The 17,902-nt window shown below is 46.2% G+C and overlaps 2 protein-coding genes and 1 long non-coding RNA gene across 5 annotated transcripts in view; 2 read left to right on the forward strand and 1 right to left on the reverse strand.

Moving 5' to 3' along the window:
* On the forward strand, positions 1-7,293 carry MRPS15 (mitochondrial ribosomal protein S15). 2 transcript variants are annotated; one of them, XM_045584843.1, is made up of 8 exons: positions 1-260; positions 478-519; positions 1,522-1,597; positions 3,385-3,433; positions 3,917-4,001; positions 4,966-5,024; positions 6,725-6,916; positions 7,142-7,293. In XM_045584843.1, exons 1-8 carry the CDS (start codon positions 110-112, stop codon positions 7,274-7,276), a joined length of 789 nt encoding a protein of 262 aa, XP_045440799.1. In that variant the 5' UTR covers positions 1-109; the 3' UTR covers positions 7,277-7,293. The 2 variants fall into 2 exon arrangements, with proteins under 2 accessions (XP_045440799.1, XP_036303336.1); XM_036447443.2 differs by having other exon boundaries at positions 1-233.
* On the reverse strand, positions 6,339-15,197 carry LOC118724321. The gene is made up of 3 exons (XR_004989558.2): positions 15,187-15,197; positions 11,673-11,683; positions 6,339-8,189 (listed from the first exon to the last, which is right to left on the reverse strand). It is a non-coding gene; the product is annotated as an uncharacterized LOC118724321 (long non-coding RNA).
* OSCP1 (organic solute carrier partner 1) overlaps positions 8,215-17,902 on the forward strand; it is a 23,110-nt gene continuing 13,422 nt past the window's right edge. Inside the window, exons 1-3 of one of the 2 annotated variants that reach the window (XM_036447439.2) lie at positions 8,215-8,698; positions 13,755-13,784; positions 17,482-17,636. In XM_036447439.2, coding sequence (XP_036303332.1) covers positions 8,587-8,698; positions 13,755-13,784; positions 17,482-17,636 — 297 coding nt within the window. In that variant the 5' untranslated portion in view covers positions 8,215-8,586. The remainder of the gene's footprint in view (positions 8,699-13,754; positions 13,785-17,481; positions 17,637-17,902) is intronic. The other variant, XM_036447440.2, reaches the window with a different exon arrangement.

The raw sequence follows: 17,902 nt of genomic DNA on the forward strand, positions 1-17,902 counted from the left end.
TCGCGTCTGCACTCAATTGGTCGAGCCTGAGCCAGCATGGCGGCGCTCATGTAACCCGCTCCGCACCGGGAAGGCCACGGCGCTGCCGCCCGCCGGGTCAAACGCCACCATGCTGAGGGCGGCGCGGAGGGTACTGAGTGCCTTCCGGACCCAGGCCCCAGGCCTCGGGCTGCCCGGGGAAGGGTGCGCCCGGCTTCCTCCCGACCCCCGGGTCCTCCCCTTCCCTCCCCGCGGTGAGGAGCTGAGAACCGGGATTGCAGGTGTAGGGAAAGGGTTCGGCGGAGGAGGGTAGGGGAGAGAGAAAGGGTGGTGGGTAGAGAAGGATTGAGACGAGGTGGGGGAGACACAGGCCGCGGGATGCAGGAGGAATGGGGCGGCGTTTAGGCGCTGGGGTGCAGGCGCCATGGAGGAAGGGCCATAGGAGGGAGTCGAGGCTGGACCATTGAGGCGATGGCCTGAACCCTCTCTTCTGTGCAGGTCTCCTCCCGGCCGCCCGCGGATATGCCATCCAGAAGCCAGGTAGGAGCTCTCGGATGGGACTCGGGCAGAACTTGGGGCGGACGAGAGAGTGCCCAGAAGGTTTGGGGAGGCAGCTAGGTAGCCACGAGGTGGGAAGGGCCCGAGGTCCTAAAACAGCCGCTTCCACCTTCTCACAAAGCTTTAGCCTGAAACCCGCGCACGTGCCGGGCGGGGGCGCGGGAGCAGGATCCTTCCGCCTGGGTGAGAGTGGAAGTGAGCCAAGCAGGGGGAGCCTACCTAGGATGCAGCACCTCGCCCTTCTGAGGTGCAGGTAAGGTTTCCCCTCCGAGGCAGTCTGCACATGGATTGGTGAAGAGCTCTCTTACTAGGTCAATGATACTGGGCAGTCACTTCCTCTCTCAGTCTCATTCTAAAATGTGTGAGCCGATCGTTGTTAGGACTCAATAGCACATGAAAAGCATCCTTAGTACTGTGTGAAATAACGGTAGTATGTACTTGTGTTTATTGCTATTCTTTGCATAGCGCAGAGTAGGGTCTGACTGGAAGGCACAGGTTGTTCTCCCCCATAGATCTCCCTCACCTCCAAGCGAAGACACCAGGACTGCGCACACCAGGGCTGAAGGTTTCCTGTATTTGGTGCTTACAAGTGTCCTAAAGCTAGGGTTTCTTTATCAACCCCCTTGCTTCATTCATGCAGTCAGCGGGCAGTTGCTTTGTTGAGTGCCTGTTCTATGCTGGGCTATGGATAAGACTGGGGGGCAGGGGGGTTCAAAGGAAGTCACATTCAGTCCGAATCCTATTGGGGATGTGATGACTGTAGAGCCAGACAGGTGACAATACAAGGTGCTGGGAAAGGCCATCTACTCCCAGTGTGAAATACGGGGGCAGGTGCTCAGGGAGTTGGCAGAGGAGAAACCGGCCCACAGATATCCGTGCCTTGCTGGAGACCCTGGGTGTCCTGATAGAGTTGGTGAGAAGAGTGGAGCCTGGGAGGATGGGCCATGAGAGTTAACTCTGGTTTTCCATCCCTCCACTTGACAGTCCGGCCCAGCCAAGAAGATGACCCGCCCCCTTCCACACTCCTCAAAGATTACCAGGAAGTCCCTGGAATTGACAAGTAAGCAGGAAAAAAATCTCTTTGGTGAAGCAGGGGGCCCTGGGAGGACTGGCGAGGAGAGGGGGAAGATAGTGGCTTTGAGGCCCAGCCTGATATATATCTGAAGTTTGATTATAGAATGGGGCCGAGAGCTGTAGCAGCCCAAGCATGGTGAGGGTGAGTGGGCAGCAGGGACAGGTGGGGCTTATGGGGCTTAACTGATTACTTTTTTTGTGCTCTGGGTGAAGACCCTATACCAGTGGTCGGCAAACTCATTAGTCAACAAGAGTCAAATATCAACAGTACAAGGATTGAAATTTCTTTTGAGAGCCAAATTTTTTAAACTTAAACTTCTTCTAAGGCCACTTCTTCAAAATAGACTCGCCCAGGTTGTGGTATTTTGTGGAAGAGCCACACTCAAAGGGCCCAAGAGCCACATGTGGCTCGAGAGCTGCAGTTTGCCGACCATGGCCCTAAGCTATTAGATACCAAGAAGGCAACGTGCCTCAGATTTTTTTAGAAACCTCTCATGTCTTGATCCTCTCAAAAATCTCTGTAAGGTAAGACATACTATTCTCATGTTATAGAGTCTATATAGACTATTAAGCTGTCCAATGTCATCCAGCTCCAATATGACAAAGCTAGGGTTTGAATCCCGGGCCAAAGGACACCAAGGCTGAGATCCTTCTGCTCGGCCCCAGTTGTAGAGTCTTTTTTTTTTTTTTTTTTTTTAATCAATCTTTATTGTTCATATTGCTACAAAGGTTCCTCATTTCTTCCCCCCTCCACTAGGTTCCCACCCCACCCTCTGCCCCCTCCCCATCCCCCATTGTCCTCATCCATAGGTGCAGTTTATGTTCAGTCTCTTCCTCCCTCCCTTTCCCCGATAGGGAGAAAATCCCTTTTCAGATAGTAAATCAGTTACTTAGCATTTTCTCATATCAATAATACCACCACATGCCCAATGATACATTTCACACAAAAGACATTTCCAAATAGGTCAACCAGCCTCATCCAGGCCCCACCCAAGGCACTCACAGATCAACACCCCAGCCCTATACTAACTCAACACATCCAGATCTAAGCCTTCATCACTTGATTCAGCAGACCCTCAAGTTCCCACAAAAGTTTCCAGCCATGTCTGAGAGGCAGCCGTGGGGCAGGGGCAGGCGAGGAGCGAGCTGTTCCGGGCCTGGGCTCTGTTGCTCTGGTTCGTTCCACAACCAGCTGCTCCGGGTCTGGTCACCGCAGCTCCCGACCTAGTTGCTCTGGACCTGGCTGCTGCTGCTCCGGGCCCGGCCGCTCCATGCCTGGCCGCTCCCAGCCTGGCAGCCGCTGCTCCGGGCCTGGCCGCTCCCAGCCTGGCAACCGCTGCTTCGGACCTGGCCGCACCAGACCCGGCCCAGTTGTAGAGTCTTAACTGGGCAGTCCCTCTTACCCCTCCCACCGTGCAGTGGGACTTGAGAAAGAAACAATGACTATAGAATTGAAGTGTCTCAAAACAGATTGAACCATATTCTAGCTAAAATGGAAATCCTTCTTTTACCCTCTCGATGACGATCCTAGAACACGAGCTGACAGCCTCCATTTTCTGTAGCTATTACATCGTTCCATGCTCTCAGCCCAGCAGGTCAGATGCATGTTGGCTTCTAATCTGTGGGAAATGGCTTCCAACTTCCAGAGAGACTCATTTGTTGTAAAAGAAGTTTTTAATCATCCTTGCTTTGCCAGCTAAAATGAAAACAGCATTGCTTCCCTTTTCCCCTCTACCCCAACACCTTTCTCTCTTTGCTATGACTTTTCCACAGGGTTGATGATGTCGTGAAAAGACTCTTGTCCTTGGAAATGGGGAATCAGGTGAGTGGCATTGCCAAACCTTGGCCTCCCTCAGTCCTCTCCTCTGACACTCCCTCCTATCCTGCTAACACCTCCCCTCCCATGCTTTTCAAGTAGCAGCACTTACACCAATGTCATTCTGTGTCTGCTTGCTAATACCTTGAGACTGAGCATCTCAAGGACAGTGAGAGTCTTGTTCCCATTACACCCATAGCACCTGACAAACAGTAGGTGCTCAATAAAGATCTGATGCCTGAATGAATGAGCAAGCTTTAGGGACATTCATCAAACAAGCCATTTCTCCTGTCAGTAGCCTTGGCCTTGGGCTCACCTAGATGTGAATAGCCATCTGGTTGGCCAGAGGCTAGGCCCTGGTGGCATAGTGAAATCAGGCCCTGAGCTTTATGGCCTCGTTGCCATGACCGAAGCCCATGGCCTTGGGGTGTGAGGACCCGTTCTTATGATTGGGTAGCAGACTTCATAGATTCTCTCTATCTTCAACAGAAGGAGAAGCTAAAAGTCAAGAAAGAACAATTGATGAACAAGGTTGTGGCAAACCCTGAGGACACCAGCTCCCTGGAGGCTCGAAGTTGGTTAGGGGGCCCTTGGGGAGCGGGGGCAGAGGGGGGAGGGAGGCTGCTAGCTGGTACTTGATCCAGGGCCTTCATCTGCAAGTACATTAGGATTAGATGTGGCTTATTAAAGGAGAGACAGGAAGGACCATGGGTAATGAAAACTGTGTATCCTGAACCATGTGATGTTGGAGTCAGTGCCCAGATCCTGCCTCATAGTTCTATGTGAACTCAGGCAAGATTCCTCAGGAACCCAAATCTCTCTCCCTCTCTCCCTCTCCTTTCCCTCTCTCCACTCTGCAGCTAAGATGGTGTGAAGGAACCATGTGGTCAGAGCCAAGGTTCCCACTGCCCTGAGTGCTCCCAGAATTCAGTGTGTGCACAGAAGAGCCTACCATAGTTACAGCCTCTCCTTGGGGCCACCTTCTGCTTTTGCCTCTGCCCATCGCTGCAGGAATCAAAGAGCATACCTGAGGAAGGATATTCTGGGGCTTTAGGAGATGAGTGGCAGTTGATAATTCTGAAAACTCATTAGTTAAAAACATAGATAAGGGTGGTAGCTGGAAGGGGAGAGGCAAGGAGTAGGCCCTTGGCAGTTCAGGAATTTCATCTTATTGCATTGGCTAGGACCTCCAGTGCAGTGTCGAATCATCCGCCATGATAACATGCATCCTAAACGAATTCCTGGATTTAATAGGAATGCTCTAAAGTTTTACTATAAAAATACTATTTGCTATAGTTTGGGGATATACCCTTATAAAGATTAAGGAGCTTCTATTCCTTAGGCTTTGCTTGCTAAAGCAAAGAGTATCCAAAATCTTTTGAGATCTTAAAAGTCAGAGTGTTTGGGAATTACAGAGAACTGTACAAAAACCTTGGTGATTGTTATTCCTTGAGGTGTTAATACATAACCCAGGCCCCAGGTCCGGGCCGTTCCTTCCTCTGCGCCCAGCTCTCATCCTCTGTGGTTTGTGGTTTCAGTTGTTGCCTTGACTGTCAAGATCCAAAATTATGAAGAACACATGCAGAAACATCGAAAGGTAAGCCTTGAGCATTGCTCACAGCTAAACACCAGCAACTGGGCCAGAGGAGTCCACGAGGTAAAGGGCTCTGGGTCCTAAGAGTCGGCTTAAGATGCCAGGAGGCTATAGCACCAGGGTGCCCACCCTTCAGTGAGGAAAACATTTCCTTTCTGCCTCCAGCAGAGAAATGGAAGCCTTTCAGGACTGTGCTGATCGTCACCAACGGTCAACAACACAAACTTAAAGCATGGTCACAGTGCCTGGCACCTATTAGATACTCAGTAAATATTTGTTGAATGCATGAATAGGGTCCAATTGCTCTGGGTTCAAATCCAAGCTCTGCCACTTCCACTTAATTAATTAGGTGATTCTGGGGAAATTATTTTACATGTCAAACTCAGTTCTATCCATAAAATGGGGATCATAATATATATTGACAGGATTACAAGGACTATAATAATAAAAGGGTAATATGCTAATTAGACCAGATGTCTTCGGACATCATTCCAGACATCCTTCCTGACCAAGCCACAGCCGGAAGCCAGCCCAGGTCCCAGGTGCCTGCTGGTGGCTGGAGGAGGGAAGCAGCCCGGGTCCTGGGTCCCAGGTGCCCGAGGGGAGCTGGTGCCGACAGCCAGAGGAAGGAAGGCCTACTCTTGCACGGATTTTCATGCATTGGGCCTCTAGTATGAAATAAAAGCAGCCAACACGATGCAAATAAAGTATTTAGGCTTCTTCCTAAATATTTTACACGCATTAGCTCATTTAACCTTTATATCCATCTTTCTATCCCACTCTACAGAGGAATAATCTAGGCATGGAGTGGTTAAGTTATTCTCAAGGCACAGCACTAAGAAATGAGAGCTAGGACTTGAAACTAAGTGGTCTGACTCCACGGCCCATATTCTTAACCATTATACCATATCTCAGCGCAGTGTCAGGCACAGAGTTGCTGTAATTAGGCAATTGCTAGTATTTTTTTATATATATTTATATTTTATTGATTTTTTTACAGAGAGGAAGAGAGAGGAATAGAGAGCTAGAAACATTGATGAGAGAGAATCATCAATCAGCTGCGTCTTGCACACCCCTTTACTGGGGATGTGCCCACAACCAAGGTACCTATCCTTGACCGGAATCAAACCTGGGACCTTTCAGTCCACAGGCCAACGCTCTATCCACTGAGCCAAACCAGTTTCGGCAGTTGCTATGATAGTATTTTTACTAAACACAATTTGTGAATACAGACCAGTCCAGCTCCAGGCTGGCATCTCAGTGTTCTCTGGAAGCTGGTTGAGCCTGTTCCTTGGAGGTCAGAGTTTTGTTCCAGAGTGTGGAACACCAAATTTTCTCATGGAGCAGTACCTGGCTGTGGGTAGGGGTCTCCGAGAAAAGTGAAAGTTCTTCCCTCCTCTACACTCCATCTGAAAGTTTGCTGAGCTGTGGAGAGGCTGAGAGAGTCGTGTAATGTAGGGAAAGAGCATGAGATTTAGAGTGAGACGAGTATACCAGTATTCAAGACTTGATAACATTGTTGAGCCTTTATTTTCCCATCTGTAAAATGGGACTATCAGTAATAATACCTACCTCAGAGTTACACTAGTATTTGCAGGAGATTGTTGGGAGACTTCAGTGAGATAAACTACTATCCTTTATTACTATAAAGTGGCACACTACTTATTTATATAATACTGAAAGGGATACCAACCTTCTTACAGGACAAAGCTCACAAGCGCTATCTGATGATGAGCATTGACCAGAGGCAAAAGATGCTCAAAAACCTCCGTAAGACCAACTACAAAGTCTTTGAGAAGACATGCAAGGACCTGGGGATTGAGTACATCTTCCCCCCTATGTACTACCGAAGAGCCCACCGCCGCTGGGTGGCCAAGAAGGCTTTGTGCATTCGGGTATGAGTCCAGATTGCTGCTTTGGTTGGTCGGTTCTGGGACTGTGGTGGAAAAGGCAGAAAGGAGGGGTTGTCTCTTTCTGATAAAGGCATGGAACTGGTGCCAAGGCCTTAACCCCATGGAGAAAGGCCGTGTTGACCAGCTGGGGAAGGCAGTTCGCAGCACATTTGCTCCCAGTCATAGGTTTTGCATAGAATTACAAAGTCTTTTCTCTGTCATCTCCAGGTTTACCAGGAGGCTCAAAAGCTAAAGAAGCAAAAAAGGGCCTTAAAAGCAGCAGCAGCTGCCCAGAAACAACGCCAGATGAACCAAATAAGCTCTTCCCAAGCTAAACCAGAGGCAATCAAGGAAAACCAATAAATTTTGTTCAAGTTTTATCTTTCTGTCTTGAAAAATAATAGGAGGTGGGACTCTCAGGAGGAGTTCATTCATTGTCATTCAGCTCTAGGATCCAAGGGTTGTCTGAGGCAGAGTCCCTGCCCTGGCACATCAGGCAGGACACACTCATAGCACCTCACACACGCACAACTCCCTGTCATCCAGGTGGCATTTCAGTGGAGGTGAGACCACAGCAGCTGCTGTGTGAGAAGGCCAGGGAAGGATAGATGACTCGAGAAAGGTAGCTGGAGACAGTGGAGGGCCCTGAAGGCCATCTTATCAAATAGAAGGGATATGTCATGTTGAAAGTATCTTCTGAAATTCAGCCTAGCAGCCAGTATGGCTGGAGGAGAGAAAAGAGCAGTAATATGGAGGAACTTAATATGCAGAGAAAGAAATAGAGAAAAATAAGAGGAAGATTTTAGTGGGAAAAGCAGAACTTGGTGACCGATAATAGGACCCAGGGTGATAGAATTGGAAGCCAAGGCTCAGGTTTCAAGTCCGAATGGCTTGAGGGGAAAATTATTATTGAAATTTTACAAAAATGGTTGCTCATCAACTTAAAAATGTGCCGCAGCTGAAGGAATGGTGATCCTGGAACACAGGTGGGGGTAAAGGATGGGAAGCTGCTTAGCAGCTGGAAGGAGAGGCGCTTGGGAGTCCCCAGCACATCTAACGGGAGCGCGCCTGGTTCGCTTCAGGGGACATAGACCAGAGGCTCCACTCCAAGTGGCATCGGGGAGGAAATGCAAATCAAGGGCTTCTGACCTTTGTCCCATGTAAAAGAACAGTCTTTTACCATTAGTGCTTTCATGGCACTTGATATCTCACTGATTCTTAAGTAACCCGGTGAGCTGGGTGTCCTTTCCAATGTAAGAAAAAGGAAGCTCCGCCTCTAAGCGGCTGCGCAGTCGCACCCTCGGCTCGGAGACTAAAGATTCGCCTGGGTTGTCCTCGTTCTCGGGCACCTGCTGGGTGAGGGGTGCCACGTTCCTCGGCACCAGCTACTGTCGCCCACCAGCCTGGCCCAGCCCTCGCCCCTCAGCGCAGCTGCCGAAAGTCAAAACCAGAACCACGTCCGGCTCGGACCAATCGCTTCGTAGGTCTCGGGCATTCCGCCCAATAAGCGTCCTCCCCCGGGCGCCTCCCAACAAAGGGCCTGCTGATTGGCTCGTTCTCCCGTCCGCTGCGTTACCCTAACAACCAGGTTACGAAGACGCTGTGGTCGGGCCTCCAGGACTCTGGCTGCCCAGCTTTGCGTCTCTTCACCAGCTCTCCGTGCCTTCGGCATCATGTCGGTGCGGACGCTACCGCTGCTCTTCTTGAACTTGGGCGGGGAGATGCTTTACATCCTGGACCAGCGGCTGCGGGCCCAGAACATCCCCGGAGACAAGGCCCGCAGAGGTGAGAGACGCCCGGCCTGCACAGCCAACCCCGTCATAGAAAGACCAACACCCCTGCACACTGCACTCTTATAACCGGGACCCTGCTCACTAGTCCACAGGCCCATCCAGTCAGGGCCCCTCAGGAGTCAAATTCCCCAAAAGTTATTTTCACAGCAGAGGGAATTAATACCCTCATTGGATATTATTAGGGTACCTCATGCCCCATCCCCCAATTCCCTCCTCCCCTCAAATTGGCGAGGTGATTTCCCAATCTCTCTTGGCTGCCGGTCCCTCCCAAATACCTGGTGTCATTCTCTTTGCTGGTCCAAGCATCCTCTTCCCCTGCATGGGACAGATTCTGACCCTCCATTCCTCTGTGTGGTATCTTCCTTTATAAACTGGAAGCCAGTCTTACTCATTTCAGAAGCTATTTCTAGAAAGGTGATGTCCTGAGAAAACAGATAAATTAGAAAACATAGGAAAGTATAATTCTTTCCCATCCCAGTTGTTGGAAGAAAATACAATTGTGGAAATAATTATATGACAGTTTCTAAAGTGTAAAATCTGTCTCCCATATACACCCCATCTAATCCCCAGAGAAATGGCCACCCAGAATTCTCTGCAATCCTTTTTCTCTCCCTCTTTTCCTCCCTTCTCAACCAACAATTGCTTTCAACAGCTTTCCTAGGATTACATATTATATTTCAAGGTAGAGGAAGAAAAGTTGATATAAAGGTAACTGACATGGTCACAATTGAAACATTTATTCCCTTCAACAGCATCTGTATGCTCAGTTGACATTAAGCATACATATTCAGGTATTCACTATTGGGTCTGTGTAATTGATCCAAGTCCATTCATAAAGAGTTAAAAAGAGCTCCCTATAGCACATTCCCTCCATTCATTTCATACCCTGTTGCCAGTGAGCCTTTTGAAATGTGAATCTGTCCATGGTGCCTGCTACTTAAAACGCTTTGTCAGCTTTCCCCTGCCGTCTGAGCAGAGGCCAAGTCCTTGGCAGGACATTTCAGGACCCTTCCTGATGTGATTTCTGTCCACCTCTGAAGTCCCACCTCCCACCACTGCCTGCCTGCCCTTCTAGTTTGTATATTAATACCAAACTGCTTGTGAGACTTCGTTTAAAGCATGTTCACTCTTGTTTCCATGCTATTATAGTAATCTCCATTCTAACCCCAAACATCCCACTTCTATGCTAGTAACTCTCCTTTTGTCCTGCATTATTCTGCTTAAGATTTCTTTCCTTTCCCACGTGGGAAAGAGCCTGCACATACTCCCATAGCACCTTACGTGTCTCTCTACCTACCTTATCACTGACCCTTTTACCCTGTATTGGTCTATGTATGTGTCTCCCCCACATGATTGTCTTATTCACCTTTGTACTCCAGCCCCTCGTATACCTAAACCAGAATAAATTGACACTCAGTAAATGTTGAACTGATTATTTAAGTTCATTGTTTTGTGTGACATTGCCACTTCTTCCTCTAGAAGTTTCCGTTTTCCTTGGCGCCTATGTTGTGTGATTTCATTTGGGTGGATGGTGTTAGTGAGCTGGCAGTCAGTTCTTAGATGGGTAGTCTACATCTTGGAAGGCAAGGTCAACTAGCAATTAAGAGCATGCTCTTTGGAGTCATACAGATATGGGTCCCAATTCCAGCTTTGCCATTTAACTAGTTGTACGACCTTAGAATGTAACCTCTGTAAGCCTGTTTCTTTTTCCATAAAATGGGAATCATAATACATACTATAATATATAGCAAAGTCCTAAGGATTGAATGAGATAATGCATGTATTTAATATATGTCTTTAAAGAGGAGGTCTGGGCAAGACTTGTGAATACTAGGGACTGGCTTCTTTACCTTCAGGAGATGTAGTCCTTAGGGGTTCGTTGGATAGAGCTTAATGGAGTGTCAGCCAGCTTTGGTCATTCACATTCACAGACTAATTCCTTCCACAGTTGGGATGAGGGTCAGGTGACACGAGAGATGCTGAGTGGAGCATGATCCAGCCCTTCTGCACATTCACTGGAGGTAGTGCTTTTGATCAGTATGGTTCAGTAATTGATTCTAAAAACTAGAGGACATAGCTGCTTCATGACAACAACAACAAATATTAAGCACTTACCATGAACTGAGGACTTCCCTGAATACCTTTACCCCCACAACTATCCCATCATGTGGGTACTACTACTATCCCCATTTTACAGATGGGGAAACTAAGACTAGTTTGCCCAAGGTTACATAGCTGGTAAGAGAGAGAGTAAAAAATCTGAACCGAGGCCATCGGGCTCTAGAGCTCATACTCTTAGGCACTGACTATACTTCCCTATCTGATGGTTACTGTGCCAGAATCTTTGTGGTGGTTGGAAGGAAGGTCAGGAGGAAAGGGAGAGGTTTTTGGAAATATATATATATATATATATATATATATATATATATATATATATCTCCAATATACCAACTGATTTTTAAAAAATATATTTTATTGTGTTTTGTTTTGTTTTTACAGAGAGGAAGGAAGAGGGATAGAGAGTTAGAAATATCAATGAGAGAGAAATATCGATCAGCTGCCTCCTGCACACCCCCCACTGGGGATGTGCCCCGCAACCAAGGTACATACCCTTGACCAAAATTGAACTGGGACCTTTCAGTCCTCAAGCCGACGCTCTATCCACTGAGCCAAACCGGTTTCGGCTACCAACTGATTTTTTAAAAAGAAATGATAAAGAGTATTATGGTTGGCTGATGGGGACTTGTAGAAGATAGAGTGAAAAAGCAGGGTGGAGAGTTTGGGATTCAAAGTTGAGAAACACTAATCCATGCCACTATAGAGCTGGCGTAGCTACAGGAAGCAGGAGCTGCTGTGACAGATGCCTGTGCAAGGAGACCTATAAAGCACCCGACACAGTAAATTAGTCTTCGTTGAAGCTTTGAATGGAAACCATGTTTCTTCTAGATGTTTTCATCATCTTACACAACTAAGTGGTCTCCTGGAGGCCCTCCTGCTCCCACAGGCCAGTAAAGATGGTGAAGTTTCTCCCACAACCAGCCTCTGGCTCAGCATTCAACAGAAAGGAAGCGCTCTCTCTATGGAGCAACTTCTGAGTGTTGCCTATTGAAAGTTGTCCCACATTTTAAGCAATAATGACAATAATAAAACCTCCCTTTGCCTCATTTTCATCCTCTTAAAAATACTCACAAATAAGACCCAATTACATTCTGTTTGCATTCCTCATTTTACAGAAGGGGAAACTGAGGCATAGAGACATTCACTGAATTTTCCAGCACCTGAAGATCACAGTGTAGTGCTGAGCAACCAAATAGTTGAGGTTCTGTTTTTATTCTTCTAGTTCAGATTGAACAGGCAGCTCTGGGTAGCCTTGGGCATGCCTCCCACTCAACATTTAACTAAAATGGGGTTGTCACAAGCAAGTCTTCTGGAGAAACGATGGGGAAATGGGACATTATTTAACTCCCCCTGGATCCTCAAGTGGACAGGAGCCAGGAGCACACAGCACGGCAGAGACCTCTGCTGGAGCTGAGCCTCGTTGCCTGTGCGAGTGCCTCCTGCCCCTGAGCATGCACTTGCCAGCTTCGTTTTGACAGCAGCCGAAGTCACTGTCCCTTGGAGTAGGTGAGCCCCTTGCAGCATCCGTGTTCCCAAACACACCTACATGAGGGTCGCAACTCCACCTTTCTGAATTCCTACCAGCCTGTTAGGCAAGACCACCTGTAAAATACTAAATGCACGGCAAGATGGCAGATGTGGGCATTGTGCTACAGACGCTAGTATCTGCTTTAAGAAGGCCTGCCTCTGGAAGCTGCTTCCTCAGTGTTTTCTCTCCAAACACTTGTGACGATGGATTTTCCCAGAGGAGTCTGATCTCACAAAGGGAGCCCTTTGCAGCCAGTTAGGGCTCGGTACTGGCTCTCTTAGGAACTGGTCTCTTAGGAACTATTGGCATTGTGCATTGAAGACACATGTATGTTTTTTTATTATAACTGCAGAAATTACCTTTGAAATTACAATCTAGTGGCAGATGTTTTCAAGGGGGACCATTAGTTATAAGATGTTTTTTAAATGTGGGTGTGTGTAGAATTCTTTTTAGCTGGCAGTGATCTCCCCAGAATCTAAAGAAAGAAGGGGGGGGAAAGTAATCTTTCATTCTTTGTTGGTAGTGTCCAGTGTCCTTCAGTAGAGAAAGAGGAACTAAAAGAGAAGCCAGCTAAGTGCTTGATGTTTTATATTTCATCCCCACAACAACCCTATGAGGTAGGTTCTGTTATGATCCCATTTTACAGATGAAGAAACTAAGGTTAAACAAGTTGCTTGAGATTATATAGCTAGTAAATGGCAGAGCCAGGTCTCAACCCATAAAGGTTCTTAGCTCTTACAGATTTCTCTAGACAAGTACATTTTTCCTTATTTGCTTTCCTTTTAACATCCCCTGACTGCTTTTGTCTTCAAGGTTTTTTTTTACAGTGGCCCCATCATTACTCCCCTCTTTCTACCTAGAAATTTACACATCTATGTAGAAAAAGTAAGTCAGAAACAAATAGACATTTTTTCCTTTCTAATGCACATCTCATGTTTTCTAATTTGAGCAGTTCCGTCTGTACTCTAGAAAGGGAAACCTTATTTAATAAAAAAGGAACTCCTTTGTCTACGTGTTCTTGGAGTTACTCTTCCTTGTGGAAGCCAGTGTGGGGTTTTTTAAAGCCTTATTTTGAATAATACGTATTCTGGTGGCATTTAGAGAAGATGTCTTCTCGAGCCTTTCAAGACAAACCCCAGGGTAGCTAGTCGACCTGAGTTTCCCCTCGCCCTAAGCCACTCTCTGTAAGATAGAGCCTCTTCAGCTTTTTTGGGGACGTCTTTCTCCATCAGCCTTTTAAAAGTTTCACACGGGAGGTAGATTATTCACTTTAGACATTGATGCAAACATGACAACGTTTCATAGACCAGATAGATCATTGGAATTGGTATTTTTAAAGCCTCCTTGAAAATGATGTGTTTGCTTCATGAACTGGTGTTTTCTTTTTGTATGCTTCATGTAGATGAATGGACAGAGGTGGACAGAAAACGAGGTATGCTATCTCTGGGTTGCATGTGTTCAGTCTGCATCCACAGTCCAGCCAGTCCTTTATCAGTGGGGTTAAAGTGGGACCACTCTCACTATTTTCAAGAAAATAGTCATGAGTTTCTCTTTAGCTAAGACATTGGTTATATATTTGAACCTTTTATGTAAAAGATAGCATGTAAGATAAAAACCAAGCAAACTTAGGGCACAAGGCCATATTGCACCTGAAGTACCTTTTTCTCTCTTCATCTTCTAAGCTTTGTGGGGACAACCGGGGCAGTAGTTACACTTCTGGGTAGGTTGTCCTGTAATATAGTCCTTAAAGCAATTCTGTGATAGTATCATGTTACCCAAGAATTGTGGTTCAACATGAGTGACCTTCCTTGAACCATTCTCCTTAGCACACAGAGAGATCTGGTGAGCAGCTGAGGAAAATGGAAGCATGTGGCTGCATGGCTGCCAGGGTTGTGGGCAGAAGGCATGATATCACGCATGCAGTATGGCCCTATCGTGCCAGATCTTCCGTTTCCCCTTCACCTACAACCAGCAGCAAACCTGAAAAAGTTTGCCAGTTCCTCAGAGCAAAGCCTTAGCTTTCTCCTCTTTGTCATGAGTAGCTCTCATCATTTGACATTTGGGTGCAATGTATGCATGTCATCAGCCATCGTCCTCAGTAGTTTAAATGCTCTCACCACACTGAGTAAGCTGAGGAGATAACATAAAAGACTTAAGAGGAAGGGGAGTAGAATTGAACAGCCCCATTCTGATTTCAACTCCAGCACTAGCTGTGTGACCTTGGACTTAACCTCTCTTTAAAACTCAGTTTTCCTCCTTGATAGAATAAGGATAATCATCCAGAGTTGTCTTGGGGGCTGTTAAATGAGATAATGCATGGAAGGTTCTAAGCCCAGTGCCTGGAACAGGGTAAGGATTTGAAGCATTGTAACCATCGAAAAGTAATAGCATCTCTCTTTTACCCTCGGTTCCAAATTGCATGTTCCTGTTAACAACAGAGGTCTCAATGCTCAGAGGTTTATTAAATACTCAGTTGCTTTCATCAGGCCAGGCTCAAAGAAAGCCCCATAGGAGTGCTTGATGTGCTTTTATCATATTTCACAACCACTTCTCTTGAGCAGGTTTTGCCTACCCCTTGATGTGTGGCAGAATTTCAGATGAGGAGTGTGGATTTTGAGGGCTTTTTGCATGCATAACTGAGTCACTGGAGCTTATTTTAATTTGAGCACCCCAAAATAATGAGCAGAATGAACTTAATAATCTAAACTCGGGATGCACCTCTGAAAAGTCACTCCACTCCCTGGCCTTCATCTTTTCCTGATGAAACCTGTCTCCTAGAACGTTCCGGCCTCATGAAATGATGCAAAGCTCATGGGACTGCTGCACACTCACACTGAAATAGACTGATAGATGTGGTTAGACCCCCTTCTCAGATTTACCTGAAGTATGACCTGGACTGCTTCTCCAGATGAAGGGCAGCATGTCTTTCCTGTGCGGCCTGGTGTTTATCTCACATAGTAGGCCTGCATCTTCCAAGTGCGAGGTGAAACGTTGTGAGATGTAGGCTTGTTCCCCCATATTCTTTTGTGGCCCTCACATTCTTCCCAACCATAGGACTGCCGTTTTCTCCTTGGGGACATTTGTGGTCACTGCTCTGCCCACAGGGAGAGGGCCTCTGTACCCTCTCTCCGGCCAGTGAACTTCCTGGACATTCCTGTGCAAAGAGCCGGGGTGACCTACAGCTTATTCCCTTCCCAGAGGGAAAGGCCTCGTTTTGCTTTGCCAGAGTGGCCCCAACCTCCTCGAGACTTTCTTTCTTCCAGCACTGACTTATTTGGGGGTTAGCTATTTTCCTAGGTCCTGCTAAGAGCTAAAAGACAGAAACTCAGCACTGAGGTGAATGGCAGGGGTCCGTAAGCATTAACACAGCCAGAGCGGGTGTGATACTTTGCCTTGAGTGCTTCCTCTTGGGCACTCCTCCCTGGCCTACAGAATCTGTGGAAAGTTCAGACTCTCTCCTTGGAGGCCTCATGTGTGGGTTTTCAGTTGCACCTGTTTCCTTGCAAATCCTGTATTTCATATAGGCTGCAGTAGGAAAGAGGTTAGGAAATCCCCTTTACAGTACCGCAGATCCTTGCTTGTTTTGGTCAAAGGTCAAAGGCTGTGCATGAGGCAAGTCTGGAAGAGTTATGTCTCCAAGCTCTCCACACTGGGGACATGTTAGTGTGCATTGAGGGCAAGGTGTGCTGGGTTGAACTGGTCAGAGTGAGGGATACCCTGTTTTGGAATGGATTTGGTTCTTCCTCACTAATAGGAAGGAGTCCAAAGTCAAGTCCAAAGGGCAAGTGTGAGTTTAACACATCAGTAAGAAGTGTTAGTTCTTTTGTGTCAAGGTCCTTTCTGCCCCCCCCCCCCCCCCCGCTTCCTCCTCTCTCTCTATAGTTCTTCCATTTAAGATTTAAATACATATAGAATTGTATACCTGAAACCTTTATAATGTTATTAACCAATGTTACCCCAATAAATTAAAAAATAAAGATTTAAATACAACCAGCCCTTTGCCCACCCCCAAAAAATGCTCTTTGACACGCTGAGCCTTCAGGACACTCCTATCAGTTACTTAAAGGCAGAGAGGGTGCCTGAAATCACACATGCGATGCTCTACCTTGCCTTCTGTCTTAGATATGATATCTGGCCACACCAATGCCTGGTGTGTCCTTTTGTGGCAAAAGAAAGAGGCATTTGTATCTTTTAGTAATAATCACTCATGATTAATAATTGATTTTGTGTAATTATTTTAAGTAACCCAGTTTTCTTTCAAATTTTAATTTCTATAAATGTATATTTTTTTAGGCAAGAATATACATGGTTTCATTAAGAATAATCTGTGTTCAGCCATCCTTGTTTCTATTTCTTGTCCCTGAGGGTTTTCCTAGCCCTCAACTAATGATATTTGAGTAGCAAAAAAATGTCTTAATGAATGAGTGAATGAAGGACTAGATTTATAGACATTTTGGTTTGCACACATCTTAGGACCTTTTATTCTCACTAAGATGAAAGTTTTCCATTTGAGCAATAGTCTGAGACATCACACTACAGTATAATATTAACATTATAAATCAAATGTAAAAATTAAGACATTCTAAAATGGTACTGATCTGAAGTACATGTCTTATAGAAACATTATAAATATTTTAATTTCTAACCAGTGGGTAGACTTGTTGATTTTCATAAAATGTTTTGCCAAAAATAGTCAACTTACCATTATTGGTTCCATTTTTATAAAATTTAATTTTAAGTAAAAATGTTATAGATTTCCTAAACAAACAATAAGAGTGATGTTGTTTCTCGCATTAAGGAAAAATGTTTATAGGACTATTTTTTAAAGAAAGAAGAAACATTTTCCCTATCACCAAGTGAGGGAAGCATGTAAGTGATTTGTAACCTCTCATGACACATTTGTACATTGTCACATTATGTTTGCCCTGAGACGGCCTCCTCAGGCACTCTGATCCCTGCCTTCTATTGGAACATCCGTGTGCTTTCTCCCCAGGGAGCAGATCTCACCAAGCACATCAGCATCCCACTCCGCGTAGGCCGCTCCTCCATCCCATTTGTACACAGAGAGCAGCTCCTGAATTAAGTATATTCTCTCTTGCTTAGCTGTGTATTCTCTCTTGTCACTATAGTTCTTCATGACATCGTCTTAACCATGTTCAACAAAAGCTTTATAGAGGAATTGTTAAAACCCCAAGAGCTCTACTCCAAGAAGGCCCTCAGGACCATCTATGACCGCCTGGCTCATGCCTCCATTATGAGACTGAACCAGGCCAGCATGGATAAGGTGAGCAAACAGTTGCCTCTAGCCCCTTGATTGCATGTCTTGTATCTTTGGTGGATGATTGTAGACTGGAATCAAATGAGATGATGTACACAATGGTGCCTTATAAAAAAAAAATGGCCTTATAAATATTAGCTGTTGAGTTTCGGAGTTGGAAAGGACCTCAGACATCATCCGCACCCGTCCCTCTATTGTTTATGTCACTCCACCTGCCTAAGAGAGCGCTGATCTTCATGCCCATATTTATGAACACCTTAACCAACCCTAAA

This window comes from Pipistrellus kuhlii, unplaced genomic scaffold, assembly GCF_014108245.1.
Source record: "Pipistrellus kuhlii isolate mPipKuh1 unplaced genomic scaffold, mPipKuh1.p scaffold_m20_p_2, whole genome shotgun sequence".
NCBI lineage: Eukaryota > Metazoa > Chordata > Mammalia > Chiroptera > Vespertilionidae > Pipistrellus > Pipistrellus kuhlii.

What these genes read in the sequence shown, in the direction of transcription:
- MRPS15 (XM_045584843.1), top strand. Translation starts at nt 110, where the DNA reads ATGCTGAGGGCGGCGCGGAGGGTACTGAGTGCCTTCCGGACCCAGGCC. An exon ending in ATATGCCATCCAGAAGCCAG is followed by an intron (nt 520 to 1,521) that starts GTAGGAGCTCTC and finishes TCCACTTGACAG; the next exon opens with TCCGGCCCAGCCAAGAAGAT. An exon ending in CAGCTCCCTGGAGGCTCGAA is followed by an intron (nt 4,002 to 4,965) that starts GTTGGTTAGGGG and finishes TTGTGGTTTCAG; the next exon opens with TTGTTGCCTTGACTGTCAAG.